This window comes from Zootoca vivipara, chromosome 15 (genome assembly GCF_963506605.1).
Source record: "Zootoca vivipara chromosome 15, rZooViv1.1, whole genome shotgun sequence".
NCBI lineage: Eukaryota > Metazoa > Chordata > Lepidosauria > Squamata > Lacertidae > Zootoca > Zootoca vivipara.
The window spans coordinates 39204271-39226563 of NC_083290.1; the positions used below are offsets into that span (position 1 = coordinate 39204271).

General features: G+C 43.3%; 1 protein-coding gene across 3 annotated transcripts in view; it reads left to right on the plus strand.

Annotated features, from left to right (window-relative positions):
• The first annotated feature begins 9115 nt into the window (after nt 1-9115).
• Nucleotides 9116-22293, plus strand: part of DDHD2 (DDHD domain containing 2) — a 31158-nt gene continuing 17980 nt past the window's right edge. Inside the window, exons 1-7 of one of the 3 annotated variants that reach the window (XM_035139567.2) lie at nt 9116-10018; nt 13658-13870; nt 15156-15346; nt 16042-16131; nt 17188-17308; nt 17743-17832; nt 21211-21343. In XM_035139567.2, coding sequence (XP_034995458.2) covers nt 13666-13870; nt 15156-15346; nt 16042-16131; nt 17188-17308; nt 17743-17832; nt 21211-21343 — 830 coding nt within the window. In that variant the 5' untranslated portion in view covers nt 9116-10018; nt 13658-13665. Of the gene's footprint in view, nt 10019-10937; nt 11026-13657; nt 13871-15155; nt 15347-16041; nt 16132-17187; nt 17309-17742; nt 17833-21210; nt 21344-22293 lie in introns of those variants that run through there. The other 2 variants (XM_035139566.2, XM_060268604.1) reach the window with 2 other exon arrangements.

Below are 22293 nucleotides of genomic sequence, written 5' to 3' on the forward strand. Positions count from 1 at the left end.
ATATTATGTTTAGATTTGTTGGGTTTTATTTCAAAAGGTTGCACCACCTTTCTTCTATAAGTAGTGTTTGAGGGGACACAAATGTCTGTGGCCTTGGTAACACCAGCATGATGAAAAACCATCAGGTAAGCAGTGTGGGTGGCAAGAGATCGAGACAAGCTGTTTAAAGGAGAGTAGGTGCTTCAGAGAGCAGGTTGCCAAACTGCTCTCTGAAGTGTCACCCACCCTCATTTAAAAGGGGTTGGGTGAGCTGTGTGAGGATAGTTGACAGGGTTGGTCAGGTGTGTGTGGGAAAGGGGTTGGCAAGCAGGGGCATCAAGCCCTAGTATATACATAAATATTTGTTAGCAGCTTGAAACTTTTACTACAAGGCAGTACAGTAAGTGGTGTTAGTCATATGCAAAGATGTTGATGTATAATGATGTTGCTAAAATGAGCTGTGCTTGTTCTTACTGCTTCTAGAATGATGGATTAGAGCAGGCGTGGGAGAACCTCGGACCTATGAGCCGGATTAGGCCAGCTGGGTTCCTAATTTGCCTGCAATGTTGTTTTCCTTACCAGGCCCATAACTGGTGTCAGTTCTAGGGCAAGAAAAGTCATGGTTGCAAAGGAACCATTGGGTGTGGTAGAATCATTTCTCTGCAAGCAGGGCTTACAGTTGGTGCCGAATTAAAATTTAGTGCTGAATGTAAGCCTTTTGAAGGTGGCAGCTCCCATGTGAAGAGTAGCTTCTTGTTAAGAACCCTGAGAATTCCTGACCCTTTGAAAAAAAAGATTCCTGTGGGTGTGCATAGCATAAGGAACAAGCTAATAGCAGAGTTCAGAAACTGCAGGCAGATCACTTAAAGCACATTCAACACACCTTTAAAGCACACAAGTTTCCCCAAACAATCCTGGAAACTGTTAAGGGTGCTGAAAATTGTAGATTGGGAGGTGGTGGTGGTTGTTGGTGGGGCCAAATTGGTCACAAGACGACATTTGAGACTGTTGGCAAGTTGGAATCCAGGGGGTACTCTGTGGCTACATTCCTGTTCCTTCAGGGGGAGTGCAACACTTCCTATAACATGTGGCACACTAAATTCCTGGACATAGGAAGCACTCACCCACAACACTTCCAACTTAACAGGATTCAGCCTCAGTTTGTTGGCCCCTATCCAGTCGCATCACTGCTTCCAGACATCAACACCTTCACAGCCTCTCCCAATTCTGATGGACAAAACTCTTACCAGCATACTGACACTGCTTTGAATTCCTCGATGAGAGCTCCCAACCTTTTCACACATATATTGTTGTTGTTGTTTAGTCGTTAAGTCGTGTCCGACTCTTCGTGACCCCATGGACCATAGCACGCCAGGCACTCCTGTCTTGCACTGCCTCCCGCAGTTTGGTCAAACTCATGTTCGTAGCTTCGAGAACACTGTCCAACCATCTCGTCCTCTGTCGTCCCCTTCTCCTAGTGCCCTCAATCTTTCCCAACATCAGGGTCTTTTCCAAGGATTCTTCTCATGAGGTGGCCAAAGTATTGGAGCCTCAGCTTCACGATCTGTCCTTCCAGGGAGCACTCAGGGCTGATTTCCTTCAGAATGGATAGGTTTGATCTTCTTGCAGTCCATGGGACTCTCAAGAGTCTCCTCCAGCACCATAATTCAAAAGCATCAATTTTTCGGCGATCAGCCTTCTTGATGGTCCAGCTCTCACTTCCATACATCACTACTGGGAAAACCATAGCTTTAACTATACGGACCTTTGTAGGCAAGGTGATGTCTCTGCTTTTTAAGATGCTGTCTAGGTTTGTCATTGCTTTTCTCCCAAGAAGCAGGCGTCTTTTAATTTCGTGACTGCTGTCACCATCTGCAGTGATCAAGGAGCCCAAGAAAGTAAAATCTCTCACTTCCTCCATTTCTTCCCCTTCTATTTGCCAGGAGGTGATGGGACCAGTGGCCATGATCTTGGTTTTTTTGATGTTGAGCTTCAGACCATATTTTGCGCTCTCCTCTTTCACCCTCATTAAAAGGTTCTTTAATTCCTCCTCACTTTCTGCCATCAAGGTTGTGTCGTCTGCATATCTGAGGTTGTTGATATTTCTTCCGGCAATCTTAATTCCGGCTTGGGATTCATCTAGTCCAGCCTTTCGCATGATGAATTCTGCATATAAGTTAAATAAGCAGGGAGACAATATACAACCTTGTCGTACTCCTTTCCCAATTTTGGACCAATCAGTTGTTCCATATCCAGTTCTAACTGTAGCAGAATTGACCCTCATGGGACCCCAGAGTCCAAAAAGCATGTCAGATGTCCCTGAAGTACAACTCCCATTAGCCCAAGAAAGTATGACCAATAGCCTAGCAATGGTGGGAGTTGTAGTTCAGCAACATCTGGAGGGTCATAGGTTCTCCATACCAGTCCTAAATATTTGTATTTGCATGTTCAATGGCAACTAGTCACGATAGCTACATATTGCCTCCAGCATCAGAGGCAGTATGCCTCTGAATACCATTTTCTGAGAAACAAGAGTGGGAAAATGCTAATGTACTCATGTCCTGCTTGCGGGTTTCCCATGGGCATCTGGATGGCCACTATGGGATCACACCACTACACTAGATAGATGTCTGGTTTAATTCACCATTTCTCTTATGTTCTTGTAATATTGATACAAATTTACAACTGTTTATAGTTCCAGGTTGTAGCCTATGCTAGACCTATTGAAAGCATGAGTAACATAAATCAATTTATTTCAGTGGGTCTATTCAGAATTGGACTAGCATGGAATACAATAATCCTTCGTGGACTTACTGTTGTGTGATGTGGTTTATGAGTATGTGTTATGTAAAACAATGTCTTAAATATCTTGCACTAGCTTATGGGTCAAACGATCATTTTTTCACCCAACACTTCATGGCGGTCCGTTTATAACTGTGCTGAGACCGTTGAGCAGAAAGATTGTGCAGCGTCATGCAATTCACAGACTTGATTCTAACAAACTGAAAGAGCAGCAGGGTTGCCAAAAACTGGTCTGGGACTGATTTGTTTTGAAAGCTATGAGCCTTTGTGAATGAATGGATGGCAGCGAAACATCTTAGCACTAACTGGTACCTTTTATGCAACTGCCCTGTTGCAGTAACCCTAAGTGGCAGCACAGTACAGTGAAAAGGGCATGAAAATTGTGCATTGTTGGCTGGTCTTCAGATCCTTGTAAATGAGGGTTTTATGACATCATCTACATCAATTCCATGCCAGTATGTATTAGCACAATGAGTTTGCCACTCATTGAATTTCTGACAAGTAAAGACCCATCTTGCCTTTGGGTGTGCGTGGAAAGAAAATGGAATTATTTCCCGCTTTTCCTCTCAATAACTCAAGGTGGCTAACAAGGGAAAACCATAAATCAGCAGTGTAAAACAGCTTACAATGGCCTTCCTCAACTTGGTGCCCTCTAGATGTCTTGGAATACAGCTTTCATCAACACACTTGGTGAGAGTATAATAAAGGATATAGCAGACCATCAGAAGCGAGACAAGATGGGCTTCCACTGGGAGTTCCAAAGTCTAGGTGCAGCTACAGAAAAAAGCCCTTGCCTTGTTCAGAACTAAGCCTGTTTCTGGGAATGCTGGGAACGCAGTTGCCTTTAACTGCAAACTGAATCTCATTTCTTTGTCCCTGGTTGGAATACACAAGAGGGCATCTGAAGATAATCTCAATAGGTAAGTAGGCTCATATGTGAGGTATCCTTTGAATATCCCAGTCCTAAATGGTTCAAAGCCTTTAAAGCTTATTACCGGCACTTTTCACTATTGTCCAGAAACAGATAGGAAGCCAGTGCAGCTGCTGGACAAGGGAATTACATGCTCCCTATTTTCAGCTCCTGTTAACAGCTTGGCTGCCGCATTCTGGACAAGTTATTTCTGCGCATACAGTGGTACCTTGGTTTAAGAACAGTCCTGTTTACAAACGATTCGGTTACACACTGCAAAACCGGAAGTACCGTAGTGTCCCAGTTTGCGAACTTTACCTCAGTCTAAGAACAGAATCTGAACAGTGGAAGGGCACTGGCGGCGGGAGGCCTCATTAGGGAAAGCGTGCCTCGGTATAAGAATGGTTTTGGTTTAAGAACGGACTTCTGGAATGGATTAAGTTCGTAAACCGTACTTCAAAGGCTATATGTTGAGAAAACTGCAGTAATCCAGATGTGATGTAACTAAGGCATCTGTCATTGCCATGGCCAGATCTGCAGGCTGTTTTATCTCCTGCCTCCATGTTGCAAAATAATGCAACCACTCAGTGGCGAATGGTGCCGCTTGCCTGCCCAGGGTGGCAAACGCGGAGGCACCCTGCTCCCGTAGCAACCTTACGATCCGCTGAGTAAGTGGCAACTCGTAAGGCTGCCATGCACGAACAGCGCGCGTAAGGCTACCCCGTCCGCGCTGCTTTTCGCACGCGGCAGCCTTACGAGTTGCTGCTCGTAAGGTTGCCACGGGAGCAGCAGCGCCAGCCCGGACTGCACATGTCTGCACAGGCGCACACCATCCCATATGGATGCTGCACATGTGCAGTCAGTACGCGCTGGTGTTGGCGCATGGCGGCCCCATGGGCCGCCGTGTGCCAGTACGTACGGACTGCACAGGCGGACTGTCCAAGGAAGGGACAGAACATTTCCTTTGTCACGTTATTCTACTCCCCAGGTTCAATTTAGTCCAGTCACTAGGGAGGGAAATGTTCAGAGCTCTGCTGCTAAGACTTGTGGTGTGTGGTGATGGTAGAGACAGGCAGTGAGCAGTTATGATTGGGCTTAATTCCACCCAACTGCATTAGAAACTTGTACATGCAAAGGTAGAAGAAAGGTTGCATATAACTTCTACTCTGTACCTAAGTTAGCCATGTATATTAATTTCAGTGGTAAGTATGACCAGTGTTGGATACAATCATATATCAATATGTATATATATATTAATGTATCACACCTTAAGTAAAACTAATGTGTCCATTTTGTTGACTATTTCTGATGATTTCAAATAATCTTCTAGTGGAGGATGTGTGTGCATGTGGTCCCTGATAATATCCACCTTTCTGAATTTCAGAGCCCCCTTTATATGCCAAGGATGCAGATTGGCTGGAGTTGGGTTCTATCCGAAAAATATCAGGAGCTCATGAAAAATTTCTATATAGGCAATATGTAATAGTCTGGTAAGCCATTAACTCTTCTCCGTCTGTGCAGATAAGGTCCAACACAGTTGTCATTGGTAGGACTTTGGGCTGAGACGGTAAAATGATCTATTTTTAGAAGGGTTGTGAATTGTCTTGTGGTTGGAAAAGGAAGATTAGCATCAAATTGCAAAGCATTTCTTTCTAAAATGGGCTCCATGGATCAGAAATAACAATGTGTTGTGCAAGCTGTATTTGTCAGCAGTTTAAAGCATACGAAGGGTCAACAATGAGGTAACTAACTGAATGCAGTTATTTTTTGAAACTTTGAGGGAATTTCCTAAGAGAAGGGTGATATTAGGGGTTATGTTGATGTTGGACCAAACCTGCTTTAGCCTATCTCTTCTTGTCAACAGATTGTGGGTGCTGGTACCTTAATCCTGTCGTAACTCTGTAACTCAGACTAAGCCCTGATGGCAAGAACCAGACTTTGCCTCGGACTCACAAACTGTCCTAAATTTAGGGAAATAGGCTTGTACCCAATGTTAGTTCTACTCAGAGGTAGACCCATTGAACTAATGGACATATTTAAGTCCACAATTTTCTTTCTTTTTTTAAAAAAGATTTAAATATACTTTATTTGAGAATTTTTTTAAAAAAGTATACATACACCAGGGGAAAATAAAGTAACATAGCAACATAAATTAACATAGCAACATAAATAACATAACATAAATAACATAACATAACATAACTACATGTTTAAACCACCCAACGTAAATTAATCAACATAAATAAGCAAATCAAATTCATCAAAACTTGCTGGGCAAATTAAATCAATCAAACTACAAATAATATACAATATCAAATTAAACAAACATAACGTAACATAACAATTTTCCACAATTTTCAATAGGTTTACTCTGTGTAGAACAAACATTGGATACAACCCAGAAGATGCCATATACCAAGTCAGACTATTGGTCCATCTAGGTCAGTATTGTCTACAGCAGCCCTTCAAGGTTTCAGGCAGTTGACATTCCCACACCTATCTGGAAATGCTGAGCATTGAACCTGGGACTTTATGCATGCAAAACAGCTGCTGTACCATAGGGCTATAACCCTTCTCCAAATCTGCATCTCTCATTTGGGATGGAACTTTGGCTTTCCACACTAGGCCAATGAATTCCACCTGAAAGCCTATGGCAGTACATGGAAGCAACAGCTGCACACCATCCCAACATTTCACAAAAATGGGGATGATTGCAACATCTTACTTTCCACACTAAAATTATTGCCTAGGCTTCTCCCTTGCATGCCATGTTACAGAATGTGGTTCTCTGCCTGCTGCATTGGTTTACTTGAAAACAAATGCCTTACTGCGGAAATCAGATTAAACATGGGTTAGCCTTAGAAAGCACTGCTAATAACAAGGCCAGTGGAAGTGATGATATTCCAGCTGAACTATTTAAAATTTTAAAAGATGATGCTGTTAAGGTGCTACACCCAATATGCCAGCAAGTTTGGAAAACTCAGCAATGGCCAGAGGATTGGAGAAGATCAGTCTACATCCCAATTCCAAAGAAGGGCAGTGCCAAAGAATGCTCCAACTACCGCACAATTGCGCTCATTTCACACGCTAGCAAGGTTATGCTTAAAATTCTACAAGGCAGGCTTAGGCAGTATGTGGACCGAGAACTCCCAGAAGTGCAAGCTGGATTTCGAAAGGGCAGAGGAACCAGAGACCAAATAGCAAACATGCGCTGGATTATGGAGAAAGCTAGAGAGTTCCAGAAAAATGTCTACTTCTGCTTCATTGACTATGCAAAAGCCTTTGACTGTGTCGACCACAGCAAACTTTGGCAAGTTCTTAAAGAAATGGGAGTGCCTGATCACCTCATCTGTCTCCTGAGAAATCTCTATGTGGGACAAGAAGCTACAGTTAGAACTGGATATGGAACAACTGGATATGGAACAACTCTGGGGTCCCATGAGGGTCAATTCTGCTACAGTTAGAACTGGATATGGAACAACTGATTGGTCCAAAATTGGGAAAGGAGTACGACAAGGTTGTATATTGTCTCCCTGCTTATTTAACTTATATGCAGAATTCATCATGTGAAAGGCTGGACTAGATGAATCCCAAGCCGGAATTAAGATTGCCGGAAGAAATATCAACAACCTCAGATATGCAGATGACACAACCTTGATGGCAGAAAGCGAGGAGGAATTAAAGAACCTTTTAATGAGGGTGAAAGAGGAGAGCACAAAATATGGTCTGAAGCTCAACATCAAAAAAACCAAGATCATGGCCACTGGTCCCATCACCTCCTGGCAAATAGAAGGGGAAGAAATGGAGGCAGTGAGAGATTTTACTTTCTTGGGCTCCTTGATCACTGCAGATGGTGACAGCAGTCACGAAATTAAAAGACGCCTGCTTCTTGGGAGAAAAGCAATGACAAACCTAGACAGCATCTTAAAAAGCAGAGACATCACCTTGCCGACAAAGGTCCGTATAGTTAAAGCTATGGTTTTCCCAGTAGTGATGTATGGAAGTGAGAGCTGGACCATAAAGAAGGCTGAGCGCCGAAGAATTGATGCTTTTGAATTATGGTGCTGGAGGAGACTCTTGAGAGTCCCATGGACTGCAAGAAGATCAAACCTATCCATTCTTAAGGAAATCAGCCCTGAGTGCTCCCTGGAAGGACAGATCGTGAAGCTGAGGCTCCAATACTTTGGCCACCTCATGAGAAGAGAAGAATCCTTGGAAAATACCCTGATGTTGGGAAAGATTGAGGGCACTAGGAGAAGGGGACGACAGAGGACAAGATGGTTGGAAAGTGTTCTCGAAGCTACGAACATGAGTTTGACCAAGCTGCGGGAGGCAGTGCAAGACAGGAGTGCCTGGCGTGCTATGGTCCATGGGGTCACGAAGAGTCGGACACGACTAAACGACTAAACAACAACAACAACAACAGTGTTAAGGTAAGGAGAAATTTAATTCAGATCATATTTAAAGATGAGACTACCAAATCTGCACAATAGAACCAAAACAGAGCAATCCTCTGAAATTCACACCTATTAAAATTCTGTAATGTACTTCCCCAACCAACCAATGTTTATAAAAATGCCTTTATTAGAGGAAACTGCATTAAAATGTATTATCAATTAAAATACAAAAATGTGTTTAGGAGAAATTTGCACTAAAATGCCAGTTTCATGAGGATTTTTTTTTTTAGCAAATTGCTGCAGAAATGTGGAAACCGAATTTAAGATGGGAAAAATGTGAAACTGACAGATCCTTCCATCCCTACTTATGTGTAAACAATCATGCAAGGGAGAATAGGGACATGCTGCTAAGCCCCACCCTTTCCAAAGCATGACCATCATCCATCGTATTTACAGATCTGCACAAGTATAAGGGCAAAGGTCCAAAATGCAATCAGGGCCCCTCTATGAGTAAAGGAGACATTCTGTCACAGACCTTTGCCCTGAAAGTCAGAGAGGGCTGTAAACTTGATGGTGATATGCCAGAGGACACACACGTTCCTTGTCCATTTGAATGCCCTCAAATGGTTCCTGTCTTCCATGGATTCAAAAGCTCAGCAAGTGAGATGTTCTTTTGGTCAAGCAAAGAAAAACAGACCTGCTAGTTCAACCCAAAGGCTATTCTGTTCCCACAATGGCCAGTTTTGGGGAAGCCCATAACCAACATATAAGTGAAAAGTCCTCTCACAATTGGGGGGGGGATGGGTGACATAATTGTCCTATGCTTCCAACAATTCGCAATGTACCTCTGAAGCTGGAATTAAGTGGTTTGGACACAATACTAAACCATGAACAAGCCTGTTCTTATCTCCCTCTTCCAGAGTGACTTAGAGGAAGCAGTCAATGTATCTACTTCTGTTTTCAACTGAGTGCAGGCTATTTTGTCTAAACTGAGTCCAACTGTGGTTAGTTTTAACTAAGATTTAGCTGAAACAAGTAGGACCAGAAATCACATTTTGTTACCACAAACCAGTGTATATTACTCTTTTGTCCTGGTTTGGATGAAAGGACAAAATGTGGTTAGTTGAATATAGAGATGTTCCAGCTCTCTTCCTTGAAGCACTGAAAGGGAAGTGGAATATGCAAGTCTAAGTGTCAGTCACATAATGTTTGTTTAGCATTAGGGCTGCTCAGAGTCTCTATGTATAATAGTAGGCTGTGCATACACATGCATTTTATGTATAACAGTGCAGGAGTAGGGAACCTGCAGTCAGTCCTCCAGTTGTTGGGGCTCCAGTTCTGATCAGCCCCAGCAGTCTCATCAACATTTGGAGGGCCAACTGCCCCCCCCTGCCCCATGCTAGAGACAAGATGAACTCCCCCCACAAAGACTTAAGTGCTAGACAGCAGGTGAGTCAAATCCTGCACCCAAGTTTAGCAGCTCTTACAATCAGCATTTTAACAATGAATTGTCCAAAGGGCAAAAAGCTAGGGACCGGAATTTCTTGAAACAAAAGTATGGGTTGTCTTTGGCTAACAGGACTTGTTGGTTATGGAACTTCCCCAGTTCCATATGGTTGTATGCTAATTTTGTGGTGGTGCAGCCTTTTTATTGTTTCAGCTGTTAATTGCTTGTATTTGTATTTTATTGCTTTTAATTTGTGAACTGCCCAGCAGAGAATGATTAACTGGATGGTATATACCCCCCCCCCCAAAGGTTGCCCTGAGCTCCTTGGAGGAAGGGATATAAACATAATCTTATTGAATGAAGAACAGCAATTGCAGCTCCCCAGATGTCTATGCAAAGCTCCAGAAGCAGGATGAGACCATTAACAGCGCTCTCCCACTTGTGCATGCCAACAACCAACATTCAGAAGCACCTATAGGAGAGGTAACAGCTTTATCATCCATGAATTTGTATAATCTTTTTTCAAGTCATCTAAGTTGGTGGTTGTCACTAAATGTTGTGGGAGCCAATTCCATAGTTTAACAATGTGTACTGTATGAAGAATTGCTTCCTTCTGCCAGTCCTAAGTGACTCTCAGTTCTAGTACTGTATTAAGAGAAAAACACCATACTGTATCCTTCTCCACTAAAAACCAGTAACAGGGAAAATACAGAGTCTACTCTCCCTCTTGCCCTTTATTCTTAAGGCTCTTAGTGGCTAGGTTCTACCTGAGTATGTCTCTCCATGTCAGGGACTGGGAACCACAAGTTGTGAGAGTTATTTCGTGCGCAGGTCCTCCTGGCGGGCTTCCCCATATGCGCCACAGGACCTGGGTTCAAATCCACACCTGGCCGGGTTACCTCGGGCCTGCCGCGGCCTTTCAGTCCAGCCTACCCCGCAGGGTTGTCTGTGAGGGTCACTGCGCCACCTTGAGCACCTTGGGATAACAAAGGCGGGGTCTTGAAACGATCCGCCTGGCCACGGCGAGAGCGGCCTTGGGCTTCCTCTGGCGTTCTCCTCCTCCTCCTAGCAACCCTGTGAGGTAGCGCGGCCGCGGGCCGAGGGGCGCGCAGCCTGCTCGCCAGGCCAAGGGAGGCTCGGGGCTCCTCCGCGGCCTCTCAACAGACACGCGAGGTCGGCGGCGGCGGCGGCGGCGGCGGCGGCCGCCTTGCTTTCTCCCCGCGCTCCTTCTCCGAAGAGCCTCCCACGCCGGGCGCTGCCGAGGTGCGAGGCCCCTCAACGCTCGCGGCGGAAGGCGGGCCAGGCCGGCCAGGCCCGGCCCAGTGGGAGGCGGGCTGTGAGGAGAGCCGGCCTGCCTCGCGCGCCCCAGCCGGCCCCGCCTCGCCTCTGCCAGCCTCCTCCTCCGCCGCCGCCGCCGCCGCTGTTGTCGGACAGCTCAGCCGGCCGGGGAAGCGGCAAGGCGAGGACACGTCGCGGCCTGGGCGCCCGGGGTAAGTGCGAGAGGAAGGCGGCGGGGAGGACGGGCTGGGGCTGCTCGCGACAGGCGAGCCCGGGGCGGAGGGCCGAGCGCGGTGCCTCTCTGAGGCGATTCTCGCGAAGCAGCGGCGGCCAAGGGGATGCTGCCGCCGCCTCCTCGGGACATCATGGAAGAGGAAACGGAGGGGACTTTCTGACCTCTAGGATGTCAGGAGGAAGAGGGGCGGGCGGGGCGGGGGGCAGATCCGCAGCCTCCCGTGGCTTGTGGAACGATGAGCCCCGTTCGGACGTTCAGCGAATGCGTGTCGGCGAGGGCGGGGACTCGCGGTCTGTTCTGCGGTCGCTGCGCCTGAAGTCTAGGCGTGTTCGCCTCCCGGCAATGGGTAAAAGGGACGGGGGGGGGGAATGCAAAATGTCATGAATTCCCGTGGGGAGTGACAGGATGGAGTGACTGTGCGCGTGTGTGTATCTGTGGGGCGGGGAGGTCATCGATGCCCATGTGGTGGCAGGGGAATGATGTGTGCCTGTGCGCAGCAGCTCCCCCTGCGCACGCAGATAGACGCAGGTTTACCTGCGCCCTGCACCTGCCGCCCTGAGTGTAACGGACAGGAGGTTATCAATACCTGCCCAGCCAAGCAGTGGACTGGGGGGGGGGATGCCCAGTGTCCAAGTGCGTATGTTTTATTTTTATTTTTGGGAGGGATGGTGTCAGGGGAGCATTAAATGGGTTGCGATTGTTTGGGTGTCAAGAAGCTGAAAGATAGCCTGGGTCCTTCCTGTAAGGTGTTCTCAAAGGCTGGGTACCAGGTAGGAGAAACCTTGGTTACAGATGATACGGGGATTAGTTAGGAGGTGGCCAGTGCTGCGAAGGTGCTGAGGAGGACAGGGTGGGTGGCCTTTAGACTAACAACGGCAACAGTGGGTTACTGGATCAGGGGGGCAGCTGGGCTTGGAACGTGGCATCCGTAGCGTCAGTAATGGCTGGGAGCAGCTGTGTGTGTGTGTGTGTGTGTGTGTGTGTGTGTGTGTGTGTGTGCCAAAGCACAACTCATTTTGTAGGGATGGGTGTTTCTCCAGCCTCTTCTTCCTAAAGGGAATCTGTCAGACTGTCACATTTGCTGTCTGCTGCTCGGCACAACCAGTGCAGTATTATGAAACTGGAAGCATGTGCTGAAATTGAAATGATTGGTTAAGCTTGTGGCTTTTGTATTTGGTAGCTGGGTTCTTGGCAGTAAATACCCTGTGCATAAAATGAGATGGGGTCACTGCCTCACAGGGACCAAAGTGTTGTTGTTTTGCTGACTAAGAATTTAGAGCAGTGTTTGCACGGCTAATTTGTAACCCCCCCCCCAAAAAAAAATTTCTGCATATTTTTGCTTAGCTTACTGTTTTTGATGCTGAAAGCACCAGTCTATTTGTCACTGTCCTTATGTGCATTCAAACCATTGTATTTCTCTATTGGAGATTTCTGGAGAAATACAAGTGAAACTCGGAAAATTAGAATATTGTCAAAAAGTGCATTTATTTCAGTAATGCAACTTAATATTTTATTTTATTTTATTTTTACTAATGCTTTCTTTTTGAAATTTCACAGTAATAAAACAAATAGTTAAAATAATACAAAAATAAACAACGCTATTACATTTCATCAATTACATTTCATTTATAATTGATCCGCCTAATGACAAATAATGACAATTACAACAAATAAAGGCTTGACATATCTTGCTTTGCATGTCATGCATCTATCTCATATATTGGTTTCACCTTTTAAGTTGCATTACTGAAATAAATGTACTTTTTGGCGATATTCTAATTTTTCGAGTTTCACCTGTATTTTAGAAGAATTGTCTTGTGACAGGTTAGTGTGTTTTGCCGTGTGGAGGCAAAACCATCACAAAACTGAATATGGGAAGCCATCTATAGTTTGCAACAGCAAGAAGTCAAAATGTCTTAATATTAGCTTATTTAATTATCTTGATGTATATCCAAGACTGAAATTTAATGTGTTAGCAAGCTCCTAGGGTCTCTCTAAAGTAATAAAACCTGTCCCCCACAGTGTAGTGGAGTACAGACTGAGCAGTTAGGATTCTGTGGCTGTAAGTATCTTATTTAAATGATCATTTGGGGGTACATTTTCATGTCAGTTAGGTGGGGAATCCTACCTGTCTGCGAGTGATGTAGTTTTATTTATTTTCATTTGTATTTTGATTCATTTAGCTATTTTCATTCAGTTATAATTTCTCTTCTGGTTCTCAGATGTGGAGGTGTAATTCAAAGGGATGGTAATATGCCTGTCCATGAAATTTAGAATGATGCATTTAAAAATATTTATAAAGCTGCAGAAGGGAAAGTGGTTCTGACGAAGTTGTGGGCTCTTAGATGTTTAGTTAGTGGTCCCACTGAATTGCTTTGTGCTGAAGTTGCAGTCCAAATTGTAACGTTTGATTTGGTTTGAGAGGCTTGATGTCTGTATGGTTGCTGTTGGCTCATTTGTAGCAATTTACAATTTTATCTTGCTTGTTTTCTTAGAAATTGTGCTGTTTGGGGTCATATTTATTCCTATGTAACCTCTTCATTCATTGCTATCAAATAAACTGTAGGTATTTTAAACCATATTCTGTTTCCCGTCTTGTGTTCTTCCAGGCAGTGCAATGTCAGCAGCAGAGCATCAACCGGCAGAGCCTTCTCCATTGCCCAATTTAGCCAGCTCATCTGAAGCACTGGAAACAGATGCAGCCAATAAATATGAGGCAGTTTGCCCTCATTGGTTTTATTGCAAGGTAGTAGATTCAAGAGAGAGGTGGATTCCCTTCAGTGGACAAGATTCAGAGAAGTTAGAAAACGCTCACAAATCCAGTAAGTTGAAATGCTGGAGAGGTGGGAGCTATCCTTTAACACTAGGCCTTATTATTAGTTAGCAACCTTTCCCGGTATCCTCTGTTGTATTAGTGGTGTTCAGAGGCCTTCCACAATATGAGTATATCCAATTCTAAGTCATCTTCCCTTGAAAATAATCTAACTGGCATGGTTGCATGGTTCACTCAAATACTAAATCGTAAGATGACAAGTTGAATCTGGGAAAAAAAATTCCCCTTCCAGTAGCACCTTAGAGACCAACTAAGTTGGTCATAGGTATAAGCTTTCGTGTGCAAACCAACACGGCTACCTACCTGTAACTAGGACTTGAAACTGGGTTTGAAATATGAGCGTTTCCAAGCCAGAAGCCCATTGTCATGGCCACTCTTATAGTACAATCCTATGTATGTCACTACTCAGACATAAGACCCATTGAGTTCAATGAGATACACTCCCAATGAAGTATATATGGGATTCAGGCTTAATTTGAAGGCTATTTTGTCCCTAAGATTATAAGAAGTGCCCCGCTGGATTAGGCCAAAAATCCCCTAGTCCAGGATTCTGTTTATGTACAGTAGCAATCAGATGCTCCTGGGAAGCCAACAAAGCAGGGAATTGAAAAAGTCAGAGGTAGCTTTCATAATTTTCCCCAACTCCATATAATCATTGCCATATGTTGTGGCAGTGCATGCTATAAATATTGTGTTGTGCAAATAAGTACTTTTCATTTGTCCATCATAAATTTATTGCCAATCAATTTCATTGGATGTCTCAAAGTACTTCTGGTATAGGACAAGGAAGAAAGCCAGTGATTTACGTACTAATATAGTGGCTTCTTAACTAAGTGAGTCTGAAGACTATGATCTGCAGTATAATTGTGAATACCAAGTGATCAGAGGGTGTGTTTCAAAAGCAGGGAATTATTAAATAATGACCTACCTTTTACAATTGTACTTCATTGCGAGTGTTGGTGGCTGGAAGTAAGTGTGTGAGAAATGAGTGGAGAAATTTAACTGCAGGTCCCAGGGGAAGGACAGGAAACCTATTTCTTCAACCACAAAGATGATGTGCTTGCTTTAAAGAATAAAGCTGCAGTCTTCTGAATTCTGCATTAGATACCATATTTTGTAGGAAGCAAAAAATAGGCCACTTATTCTTTAGAATCTGGTTTTAGCCCTGCTTTTCCATTTTAAAAAGCTCTCTTAATAATGTGGGGCTGTGGAGGTCAGGTGTCCCCTTATCTTGGGTTTAATACCTGCTTTATAGTAGTCCTTTTGTTCTGCAGGCAAGTACTGTGATGAGCTAGTTGTTCCAACAGAGGGGGGAAGATACGATGTACATCTGAAGAAGAGGTTACGCTATGCTGTTTACTGGGAAGAAGATGAATCTGAAGTGAGGCGCTGCACTTGGTTTTACAAGGGAGACAAAGACAACAGATATATTCCATACCCTGAAAGCTTCAGTGAAGAGCTAGAGGTAACTGTAAATCATAACTGCTGCCTCTGGCAGGCACCAGGCATACCCTGATTGTAATGTTTCCATTTGGGGCAAGTCTATTTGATCTTGGATATGCCAAGTTTTGTAACTTTGTAAAACACCATGGGAGCTCACAGGCCCCTGTGTGGGAAAACTTATATGTATGATATCGGTACAGTATCTGTAAATTTTCACCTACAAGTCAAATGGCCAAGGTCATGGTGTGTGTGGAGAAAGGCTACCCCCCACCATTCTACATTTCTAATCATCTCTCCCCTCAGTTGATAATAATGTCAGTTACAGCAGAAGGCCCATATTTCCTGATGCCGCATTTTGTTTGGCTCCCAGATTTATACTTATTACATAGACAAGCATTCTTGGTTACTGTTCCCTCATTGCTGCCTCACCATCTCCCAGACAGTAAAATACCTACATATTTTGCTTTTTCTCTTAATTGTCTCGATTGGCGTGTCATCCACCCCGCCGGCATGTATCGAGAGGTTAATTAGGACTTCATTGGCTTGGTTCTTCAAACTATTGTTTTGGAACTGATTCTTGTCATTTAATTTTGTACACTGTGTTCTCAGAATAGTAATCCAGTTAAAGATGAGTAAATATGCATATGATTGTGCTTTATTTTTTTTTAAAAAAAAGACATGTATTTGACTATTTAAAGAATTTTTTCTTATTCTCAGGACACCTATATGATCTGTGTCACCTTAGATGAGTGGAAGAAGAAACTGGAGTCTCCGACCAGAGAAATCATAATATTGCATAACCCAAAGGTATAGTGAAGCTTAAAAGTTTGCTCTTTGCGCCTCTCAAGTATTACAAGCATCGTCTATCTTTTAATAAACAGTTTTGACTCTGTTTCAGGAAATCAGGAACTTCTGAAAAGAAAAGTTCATTTCTAGAGGGGAGAATAGGTGAAGTGTTATTGCCTGGTCTGTTAGAAAATTGGAGAAAGGGGTTTCTATATTCTACCCATTTTCTGGGTCTTATGGTGTAGACATGCATGTGGGTTGTTTGAAGGTGTGAGATTGAATTATGCCTATGGTTGCTGAGTGTGGAGAGTATAATTTGAGGGAGTGTCAAAATGGTAGGTATACTTATATTGGTTTATAATATGTATATGCTGGATTGATGTAAGTGTATTGATCATGTAAAGGTGTGCTTGAGAAGAACCGAATGGAAGGCATTTTTAGCTGTAATTTATGTTGTGCTTATTGTTGGGAATTTAATTGCTTAATTATATAATCGATGGAGATATGGTAGCTTGCAAATGGGAAGTGGTTTTTCTTTTGTCTAGTTGTCAATCATGCTGTTTTAAAATGTGGAATTTACTGTATATATTTTTAGTTGGTTTTCATTTGTAATATTTCATTTCCTATGTTTAGAGGGTATTTTGTTTAGCTATGTACTATATTCCACAATGTGGCATTTTCCTTTTATTTTTGTAGCTAATTTTCCTATGTAATGTTTATTTTGCTGCTAAAGAAGATGCTCTGCTTATTTCTTAATTGTCTGATAGAATGCGGACATTTTCTGGCAATCTTTGTATTTGTCATTGGAAAAAAAGTTTTAATCTATGTTGTAAACCACTTAGAGATTTGCATAAATATGAGCAGTATATAAAGTTTCCAAATAAATAAAATGGGTGTTTTATACAGCCCATACATCGAGAGGGGAGAATGTCTGTCTCCTCCAGCATTCCTGCATGTCCATATTTGGGAGTTGCATTTAAATTATTACCCACCTTTGAAATTGATTGTCTCTGCTTTGTGGTTTGTTTCTCCCACTTATATAGTGCTAACATCTTTTATTTTTGTGGTCCTTTCAAGTTGATGGTACATTACCACCCAGTAACAACCACTGATGACTGGGGCGCAAGTCCCACAGAGCAAGGCCGGCCAAGAACTGTGAAGAGAGGAGTGGAAAATATTTCTGCTGAAATCCCTAATGGTAATGACACATGTTTTTTCCCCCTTGCTTATTTTAAACTTACCTGCTTTTCCTTTCTTGATATGATTTTACACAGGAATTGTTCATGAAACAGGGTAAACACATGTGACTGAAATGATTAGAAAACTGCCTGGTACTTCTGCCCTTGCTTCAAACCAAACCAAACCAAACCCAAACGTGAACATAATTCTTATACTATAACTGAAAAGTAAATAGCCATGTTTGTCATTTTTAAAAATCTATTAATGATTTTTTATTTTTCTAAATTAGGGAAGCCAAAGCATAATCAAATATTTGATTTACCTCAAGTATAGAACCATAACTTTTCTTTGAAAAATTTAAGCTTTGGGGAGAAAACCAGTTATATTTTGAGAAAATGTCACTCCCATTTGAAAATAGTGTCTTGAGAAGTATGTAATTTCTATTTATTTCAGGGGAACCTTTGCAGATAGACCATTTGGTTTTTGTTGTTCATGGAATTGGACCTGCATGTGATATTCGGTTCCGGAGTATTGTTCAGTGTGGTAAGTCTGCAGTATAAAAGATACTTGTTGGCGCTGCATCCCAGGAGGTCCACAAAAGATGTGGGTCTGTTGTACAGACAGAGTTATTGTGATATTTTAACCATTTTATTCCATTATATATTATTTAATTGTATTCCACTTTTCAGAGAGACATTCCCAGGGCAGATTTACAGTTAAAACAGAAATAGAACAATACGGCAGAAACAGTAAAATGAATACAATAAAACAATAGCAGTGGAATCTAAAACAGCTGATGTCAGAGCCCACTGGTCCAGTGAATATCAGCTATATGCTAGAGTGTAAGGCTGAATATATGTTTTGTTCATATGATGAGGAAATAAACTGATGACTGTATTTGACTAGAAAGTCAGTCAGATTGATTCTGTTTGAGATTGAGAAGCAAGTTGTCCACCAGACCAATTGGCTAATGATTCTAAGGGTTATATGTACACTTAGATCTCACAGAGATTGCCAAGGAGGATATATCCAAACGAAACTAGTACAGTAGTTCCTCCATATTACAGCAGCCTTAAATTACATATAATTATCTTTCCATCAGGGTTGAAATAGGAAAATTGCAAGGCTTAGTGGTCCAAAACACATCTCTAGAGAATGTCGTTTACATATGTTTATTACATATAAGTTCTCACTGGCACTGGAAATTACATTTTAAATTTTTGTTGATCAGGCAGAATAGTTTGGCACATGTACCAGTTCAGATACTTTCAACAGGAAACTGGTGATGGTACTAAAAGAATAGAGTATAGGTGCAAAAGTTCTTCAATATCCTTTCACCTTACGACACTTTATTCTGCAAGTAGTACAGCTTTGCTTGACCTTGTTTTGTAATCAAGATGGTTGCAAAACTTGCAAAGAACACAAATGTAGTTTACAGATGTAACAAATCCAGGTGCGTAGGAAGAGGGGGGCGGTGGGAGCGCACTGCCCCGGGCAGCGCAATCCTGGTAGGGTGCCATCGCGGCTATCCCCACCCCCAGAACGCGTGCCACGCCCCTGTGGGCGGCGCGCTCCGCCCCAGGACGCTCACCAGCCCTGGTGCCAGAGCATGAAGCTCCGCCACTGAACAAATCATTGGGGCTTACTTTGTTGAAGAATACTGTATTTTTCCGTCTATAAGATGCCCCCATGTATAAGGGAACCCCCCCCCCCATTTTTGGGGACTCAATTTTAAGAAAATGAGGGGAGATGACCCAAAGTTGTTGAGCCGCTCCCCTCACGCAGCTGTGGGCAGGAAACACTCCAGTGTGGTGTAGTGGTTAGGAGCAGTGGACTCATAATCTGGTGAACCGGGTTCAATTCCCTGCTCTTCCACATGCAGCTACTGGGTGACTTTGGGCTAGTCACACTTCTCTGAAGTCTCTCAGCCTCACAGAGTGTTTGTTGTGGGGGAGGAAGTGAAAGGAGATTGTTAGCCGCTTTGAGACTCCTTAGGGTAGTGTTAAAGCGGGATATCAAATCCAAACTTTTCCTCTTCTTTTCCCTGTGGCAGTTCATTCCTTGGGGGGGGGGGGAAATCCTTAAAAAGCTCAGCAACTTTGGTTGGCCCTCACACATGTTCACTTCATCAAATCTGGCCTTCTTTGAAAAAAGTTTGGACACCCCGCCCTAGATCGTTTCCCGTGCGCAGCAGCATGGGGGAAGTTGCACTTCCCTGATGACACCGCGTGGAGGAAACAACCCAGGGAGTGCCTGCTGCGTTCAGCGGCATCGGGAGAAGTTGCGCTCTTGCCAACGAGCTGGCTGGCGGCACGCAGCTTCTCCCCCTCCCACACAGCTCCGGGCAGGAAACACCCCCCATATCGCTTCCCACTCACTGCAGCATCGGGGGGGAGCCACACTTCTGACTATCGGCTGGCTGGTGGCGTGCCGCTTCTCCCCCCCCCCCATGCCACTATCCGTGTATTGGATGACCCCAGTTTTTTGACATGATTTTTGAGTCAAAAAACTTCTTCCAGTACACGGAAAAATACAGTATGTCCTAGATTGCTTCTACACTAGGGCTTTTTTCTATAATTAGCAACCTTTGCTCGCTTTCTTTTTATGAGAAATCTACTTATTGTCATTGCAGAAATGCAGAATTCTTATTTTTTCTGCATTACCCTTTGTGTATTTGGAGAATTGATGTGTGGCTTTTTATTTTTAATAATAATTTAACATGGCCAAGATTCCATTGCTACTGTTCTGCTGTACAGTATTCCTTTTACTGTCTTTGCTGTATTATTGTATTTCTATTTTAACTGTAAACTGCCTTGGGAATGTCTCTCTGAAAGGTAGAATGTAATTTTGTTTGCCTCTTATGGTTTCAGCAGTAACAGGACTTGCCAAGCAGCAGCTCCTCCTTGGTCATGATGAAGGACAATGCAGTGCTTAAATGGCCTAACCCAGGCAGGTTACAACAGTGTAAAACTACAGTATTGAAATTGGTTAAAACAATTTAGAATCCGAATAGGGTGGGTCCTAAAAACATATAATCCTGGGTGTCAGAGGCCAGGGTAAAAAGGTGCATCTTCAGTGAAATGCTCACCTAACACTTCTCCTTTTTACGCTGCAACTCAAAATGCAATAAGGTGTGATTCAATATGCAGCCAAACTAGTTTTAGGAAAACAAGAGAGTATATTTTTTCAGAAGTTAACCTTGGGTGCAAAGCTGTCTGTCAATGTTTGGTTTTCAGTTCATCTTGGTTTGCAATATAAGATGGGTAAAATGCTTCTTGGAAGGGCTATATCTCAAAAAGTATGAAGTTACCCTGTTACAATTACAGGCCAGTGCTATGATTCCCAATGCTATGCTCCATGAGCTTTGTAAGCTGATTGCGGTATATGTAGAAACACTAAACCTTCAAAATGTGAATTGTTCCTTGAATTAAATATGCATAAACTTAATAAACTCCTTGGGTGCAAATCAGATGAGATGCTGTGGCATCCATGATCAGATCTCCCATCCTTCATCTTCTTTTTCTAAAGACAGAAGCCCTGACATGAGGTTGGGCCTGAGGGGTCGGGGGGGTCAGCCTCTCTCTCTTTTTCTGCTTTCCCAATCTGAATCCCCTTCCTAGCTGCTATTTGACCCCCTGATAGGGGGATGTACAAGTGCAATATGAAATTTGAGTATCTTCCTTCTCCTCGGTCAAATACCAGCTTTGGGGTGCAGTCCAGATTGGGAAAACAGAGCAGGGGGAATTTATTAAATACTCCCTCCTTCTTTTCCACCCCCCCACCCCCCACAATGGATGTTCCTATTTTGGAAAAACGTGGGAGATCGGTTTATCCATATCCCATCATTACATCTAGTTGGGCCCTCAATGTGGGATGGTTGCTCTGTGCCTTGATGCAGAATTGATTTTATTTTTCTTACAGTCAATGACTTCCGCAATGTTTCATTGAGTATGCTGCCTGCACACTTCAAGAACGCTCAGGAGCAGCAACAGATTGGCCGAGTAGAATTCCTCCCAGTGAACTGGCACAGTACTTTACATACTGGAGTAGATGTGTAAGTGAACCAAGAGTGTTCCCAGCAAACCTGCCAGTCATTGTATGCTGACAGCCTAGAGTTTGCCAAAGTACAAGAGATCTGGAGGGTGGCAACACAAGAACAGGCCTTTTCTGCAGTGACTCCCTAAATGTGGAATGCTCTCCTCAGGAATGCTCACCTGGAACCTTCATTGCATATATTTAGGTGCCAGGCAAAAACATTCATCTTCTCCAAGGCCTTTGGCTAATTAAACCAGGGGTCAGCAACCTTTTTCAGCTGTGCGCCAGTCCACTGTCCCTCAGACCTTGTGGTGGGCCGGACTATATTTTGAAAAAAAGAAGAAGAACATATTCCTATGCCCCACAAATAACCCAGAGATGCATTTTAAATAAGTGGACACATTCTACTCATGTAAAAACACGCTAATTCCCGGACCGTCCGTGGGCTGGATTGAGAAGGCGATTGGGCCGGATCCGGCCCACGGGCCTTAGGTTGCCTACCCCTGAATTAAACAATCCATGGCCTTTTAAACTGTGTTGGGGGCGGTTATTCTTTTTTGTTTGTTACTATGTTATTTATTTTTGTGTTTCTGTATTGGAAGCCACCTTGTAATCCTTGGATGAAGGGCAGTATAGATATTTATTAAATAATGATAATACTCCTATTTCCTACAATGTGTGAACTGTCACGGCTGGTAATAATGACAAAGCAGTGGAGACAGAATGGGAAGTGCATGTTATGGACTTTTGGCATACTCTAATTCTGTTCAGCGTGTCCAAAAATGGTGTTTTAAGTTTGCTGTTGCTACTTTGCTCTAGAATAGCCTTGCAAATAAGGACTCAGAAGATAGTTGCCCCCTATTCAATTTTTTTTGCATGCCGCTCCCACAGTCTCCTAGATCAATCTCTGTATTGGCAACAGAGTGGGTTATGGAGGCACTTGCATTTATTTTCAGCGAATAAGTGCCT